The 6,000-nt window shown below is 33.7% G+C and overlaps 1 protein-coding gene across 1 annotated transcript; it reads left to right on the top strand.

Moving 5' to 3' along the window:
• The first annotated feature begins 2,672 nt into the window (after positions 1–2,672).
• On the top strand, positions 2,673–4,898 carry LOC111511745 (malectin). Its single transcript, XM_023167777.2, has 2 exons — positions 2,673–3,341; positions 3,964–4,898. Exons 1-2 carry the CDS (start codon positions 2,864–2,866, stop codon positions 4,296–4,298), a joined length of 813 nt encoding a protein of 270 aa, XP_023023545.1. The 5' UTR covers positions 2,673–2,863; the 3' UTR covers positions 4,299–4,898.
• Positions 4,899–6,000: the final 1,102 nt, after the last annotated feature.

Here is a 6,000-nt window from a genome sequence, read left to right on the forward strand (position 1 = left end):
AACGTGAGGACGGGCGTTGTCGTGAAGTAGTGCCAGTGGCGGCTGCTGTTGACTGAATTTTCGGTACATTTCGTAGAGTTCCTTACAATAGGACTCTGTTGTGATTATTTGGGCCGGTTGCAGATCCACCGGTTGCATGTTTTTTATGATTGCCTGAAATTTTATGTCGCTTCTAATTCCTTTAACTTCAGTTGGTAACTTGTTGAAGCAAGTAATGGCATTGTACTGAGGAGACTTCTTAAAAAGTGTCATTTTATGTTGGGGAATACTAAGAAGGTCACCATTACGTGTATTATAGTAATGCTCGGAGGAGTTTTCTCTGAATAGGTGTAGGTTTAATCTGGCAAACATTATGGATTTGAAGATGAAAATGGAAGGAGCTGTAAGACTTTTCTTCTCTATGAAGATAGGTCGACAGCTGTCCCTGTAGCTTATGTTATAGATAAGTCTTACTATTCTTTTCTGGGCTAGAAATATTCGAGAGAAATCTTTAGCCATACCCCAGACAAGTATGTTCATGCTCATATGAGAGTAGGCCATAGCATAGTAGATGCTGAGCAGGCCGGATTCATCTAAACTTGGTTTCAGTTGCTTAAGGGCGTAGTAACCTTTATTCATTTTAGAGCAAGTGTGATCGACTTGCTTTTCCCAGTTTAAGTGAGAGTCTAGGTAGGTACCTAAGAATTTCACTTCAAAAGAGCTTTCGATATCATTTATGATAGGATTTACTGGGTTATCTCTACTAAAGTGAAACTTCAACGATACAGACTTGTTCGTGTTTAAAATAAGTTTGTTTGTTTGACACCTTGCACTGAATATATCAATTATGATGTCTGATTTGCTGATGAGTTGTTCAACATTATTTCCAGAAACAGTTATGGTAGTATCATCAGCAAACATTGTTAGGTGAGCATCTACTATATTTTGGGGTAGGTCATTGATAAATAAGAGGAACAGTAGTGGACCTAGTACCGAGCCCTGAGGTACGCCAAGTTCAACGTTTTTGGCCGTAGAGGATGTCCCGTTACACTTGACTATCATATTTCTCTCACTCACAAAAGATAAGACCCAATTTCTAATTTTACCCGGAAGACCTATGTCTTGAAGTTTACGGCTAAGAAACTCGGGACACACCATATCAAAGGCTTTGGATAAGTCGAAAAATAAAGATAGAACACACTTGTTTTTGTTTCCATAATCAGATTATTCTTATAAACTTCAACTTCATGTAACCATTGTCTAAAGATTTAGCGTTTCCTAATATGACTAATAACCAGTCCGTGCAAAGTTTATTGTTAAATTAACTGAAAATGGAATTTTTAACAGGTGATCGATTGTATTGCCAAACATGCGCCAAAGGAAATAAGTATAGTTGAGGCACCAGTCAATCTAATAATAACACTGATGATCTTCAATCAAGACTCAACCTCTGACGGAAGCAAGAAAGTCTTTCGAAGGTTCGAAATAGATGAACATTTCAATTTAGCAGACCACTATTATAATTTGAATTGAAGGGGTTATATTTTTAGGAGTGATTAACTTTTGGGAAAGAAAATTATTTTTATCGTTGTTTTATAATTTCACAAATTTTGATAGTGTTTCTTTTTCGTTTGACAGATTGTGTCAGACTTCCATTGACTTGTTAATCAAGTCTTGACTAAAGATAGTTTAGGCATACATTTTGAGTATGTAGCATGCACATATTCAAAAGTTACGAAATCGCAGATTTCTTTGGTGTCAACGGCATTAGCCTTGTTTTCTGGCCAATTAACCGCTAATGAACCTTTTTCCTGAAGTACGAAAACACTTCCTAATTCTCATATAAACATATGGTAAAGTACAATTAAAAAAGAATGTTTTTAACAGAAGAAAATGTTCCTGGAGCAAAACTAAAACTTGCAATTGTGAAGTATGACAATGTTGTAACATTAAAACGTTGGCTTGCACGCCGTCATTTAAAAGTAACTGGAAAAAAAGTGAATTAATAATCAGGTTAGTATACAGACTCTAGTAAAAGAAGAGCGGTAGATTCAAACTGTAATAAAAGAAATTCAAAATAATTATGAATTCCAGATTTATTTCCGAGTGAAATGTAAATCAAATATAGACGGTAGGCAATGAAATAAATTTAATTAAATATAATAAATGAATATAATATAATGAACGATGGAGGTAATATCTCATTCTAATCAATATGGTAATTAACTATGAAAAATTTACTATTCATTTCATGTTTAGAGCATACATATGAATATTTATTTATTTTTTGCACTTCTAAATCCACTTTCCTCGAAGCATGTATCCATTTCTTACATCTAACCTCATTCATATGAGGTTTTATAAATGGTATAAAAAACACGTTTTCTTCCGGATATCGATTATCCGACGTACAATTCGCAAAACAGCAATGCTTTGTTGGCATTATATTAGCACAAAATAATTTTTTATATCAGATTTATATTTTTAAATAATAAATTAATATTACGTAAATAACACTGTTTTACATGTGAATAGTTTATGTTTGTCCCTACTACTAGTGCTGCTTCTCATGACACGTTCGCTGTACTATTCTCAGAAAAAAGGCTCTTTCGCTAAATTTGTTATGGTCTAGTCTAGTACCAAAATAAAATATCAAGTGGCATTCCTGACGTCGTCAACATAACCGGTTGACTTGACATTGACGGTGTTGACGGTTTGATTAAAGTCATTGCCTTTAATGATATAACCTAAGTATTTTATTTGATAATTTGAGTTCAGTTATCCAATTTTTTATCTCTATAACTAATCATAATTATTCTGAATGATTCGGTGATAAGAATTCAACCGAATTGGTGGCAAGGTCCTGATCTTACGAAATTCTAAAATGATATTGAGAAATTTCTTGAAACTATGTGTGCTGTATTTGATAAGCTTGTTTGGCCTTTTCATAACTGAAGTTGAATCTGCTGGACAATTAGTATATGCTGTGAACTGTGGTGGAGAGGCGCATACAGACGTTTATGGAATAAGATATGAACGAGACCCTTTACATGGACGTATTGGTATTGCTTCTGATTATGGCAAGCGCTTGCTTATTGGGAGGGTCGCACAAAATGATTACTTATTGTATCAGACTGAAAGATACCATACCAACACTTTTGGTTATGACATCCCTGTTAATTCAGATGGAGACTATGTATTAGTTCTCAAATTCTGTGAAGTATATTTCAATGCACCTGATCAAAAGGTTTTTGACGTGGTATTGAATGGTGATCATACCATTGTTGCAGATCTGGATATATTTGAGAAAGTTGGAAGAGGCATAGCTCATGACGAATACATTCCCTTTAAAATATCAAAAGGTGAGTACTTAGCGATTTTGGTATTGTTTGCATTGAATTGTAATTCAATTCTGAAAGCAAATAAAAAGAGCAAGTAGTTATTGAATCACAAGGATAGGGAGCAACTTTGACTTGTTCACTGGTGTACAAAAATGAAACTCATAATATGTTTGACTTTTTTTGTAATACAAGAAAGTTATACTCCAATGTTAAAGTTTAAGAAATACCACTTCTCTGGCTCGTTATTTGAAAAGTATGATTTGGGATGATTTCTTATTTTTTCATTGTGGAATATGGATGTTTATTGGCTTGGTGCTTTCTATCAAGTGCAAAGCAAGCTATTTCCAATATATACAGGTTGATTATTGATGGATTGCGGCAGGAGGTTACCTTGCCCAAGTCCACTAGACTGAAGTCTACTGGCTAAACTTACCTTATTCCATTGAGGATGTTTTCAATGGTGGTCATAGTTTCTCAATGCTCTCAGTAAAATAGTAGGATCAAATAGTGTGATAAGCTACAGCTATGTAGCAGCGGGGGCAACCAAAATGCCAAATTCTGTTCTACAATAGGCTCAATCTTCAGGATATGAAATCAAAAGATTTTATATATTGAAAATTATTCTGAGATTTGATGTTTTCAGGTCGGCTCATTGTGAATGGAGAGGACTCGGAGATCAGAGGTGGTCGTATTCGAGTAGAATTCATTAAAGGATACAAGGACAATCCAAAAATAAATGCAATGTATGTAATGAAAGGTAAACTTGAAGACATTCCTAAATTGCCTCCAATTCCAATGGAACCAAGTCCCATCGAGGAGACAATCAAAGAAGAACCAGAAGTCATTCCAAAATCCAGAAGGCCTAGTGGCCCTAAACAACCAGACCCGTACACGGCAGATGATTCATCACTCATGCTGCCAATTTTCATAGCAATAGGAGCTTTTATACCTTTACTATTTTGTTTGTGCAAATTGTGATCACATATATTTAGGTATTTTATAATTTTTTAGTTAATTCTTCAATCATTTCTTTACATTGGGTTGAATTAATTTTGTGAATATTTCTTAAGGATGCTGTACGAATATTTTAGAAAATCTGATTTTTTTATCTGCTGTTTGGAATTAGTTCCATCTGAATATTCAACTTGCCTCAAAAATAATAACCAATGTTGACCCTTCTCCAAACAATTCATAAGTGTAATAGTTATATATTACTTTTGATTATTGTGAATATTGGATATTTTTCGCAAAGTAGTAGTAATCTTTCCAAAATGACGAAATAGTTAATAAATTCTTCTCACAGAAAAGTGCCTAGTATCACAGCACTTTTTTCTTGATCTATTACTTGTAATCAATGTTTCTAGTGAAATCTCAAAAACATATTTGATGAAAAATTGTTAGTGAGGTTTGTAGAGAATTCATAGTATTATTGTATCAGGTATACTATCTGGTGCACTTCACTGTTGTACTTACAAATTGTATAATTTTGAGTATCTTTTAATTTAAATTATTGAGTATTTGTTGAGATCACATGAGTTAAAAGAAGACACTGTGAATCAATAAATTAGTTATCATGTTTATTTTCGATTTATTTCTAACTAGCAACGGTATCTGTGTAATTTCGTGTTGAATGACACATTCATTGTACTAGTTTGTCCTCTGTGGTGGCCTATTCTGTACCGCAGAATTTGCTTCTCTTGAGTACCTGCCATTTTTTGACTCCGGAGTTGAACACGGGTCTCGTGAGTATAGGCTGGTAGGTAGAGAGAGTTCGCTTATATGTGTTCATTTTGGGCTCAGGGAGCAGGGAGGTCAGCATAAGCCACTGTGGAGCCTTGGGAGGTTACTTTCGGTTAGACTTAGCTTATGTGCAGAGATTTAAAAATTTTTATTTCATGAATTGAAGGGGTTATATTTTGAGGAGTGATTAATTTTTGGGAAAGAAAGTTTTTGGCTTTCTACTACTCCATCTTGATACAAAAAAATGTGGGAATCTTCCAAAGAAAGGAAGGAAGTAATCAATTTGAAAATAAGTAACTCTATACATGGATGTGTAGATCATGCAAAGAAGCAACTTTCAGACACAAACTGGAAAAAAACCCTCCTGCAACAGCTTTCATATAAACATTGAATTACACGAAAGAAAAAAATCTTTCGAAACAAATACTTTTACATGAACACTGAATTATACAGAAGATACTTTTTTCTACTCAGTTTGTATTCCAAACATTCGTTATGGAATGAAATTCAGATATCATTCACAGGAGTTCTACTTTAAATGAATGATAATAAATTGCACTCACATGGAACACTGTCATCCTCACTGGTATACATCGATGTTTCGCCATAAGATACTTGCCTTCAGGCTCTTTATTACCAAATTGGATAACATAGAAAATACACACATATACAAATATACACATGTATAGAGTTACTTATTTTCAAATTTCAATTGATTGAGTTATTTTGCGTTTATCCATTACAAACAAATATTTCCTTTTCAAATTATGCTATAATTCCGAAATAGGCAATAAATTCTCAGAAATGACTGTGACATGTTTCCCTTAATCTATCTTTTCATTAATCTATTGGAAACAATGTTTTCCTTCTAATACAATATTTCTGAGAATTCAGTGCCTACTATTATGGAATTGTACTGTGGTTTATATAATTTTTATAT

This window comes from Leptinotarsa decemlineata, unplaced genomic scaffold (genome assembly GCF_025532065.1).
Source record: "Leptinotarsa decemlineata unplaced genomic scaffold, Ldec_3_MD MMD2_tig00026294_RagTag_RagTag, whole genome shotgun sequence".
NCBI lineage: Eukaryota > Metazoa > Arthropoda > Insecta > Coleoptera > Chrysomelidae > Leptinotarsa > Leptinotarsa decemlineata.

Coding starts and splice junctions, on each gene's coding strand:
- LOC111511745 (XM_023167777.2), top strand. CDS start 2,864: ATGATATTGAGAAATTTCTTGAAACTATGTGTGCTGTATTTGATAAGC. Junction 3,342..3,963: donor TCCCTTTAAAATATCAAAAG/GTGAGTACTTAG, acceptor TGATGTTTTCAG/GTCGGCTCATTGTGAATGGA.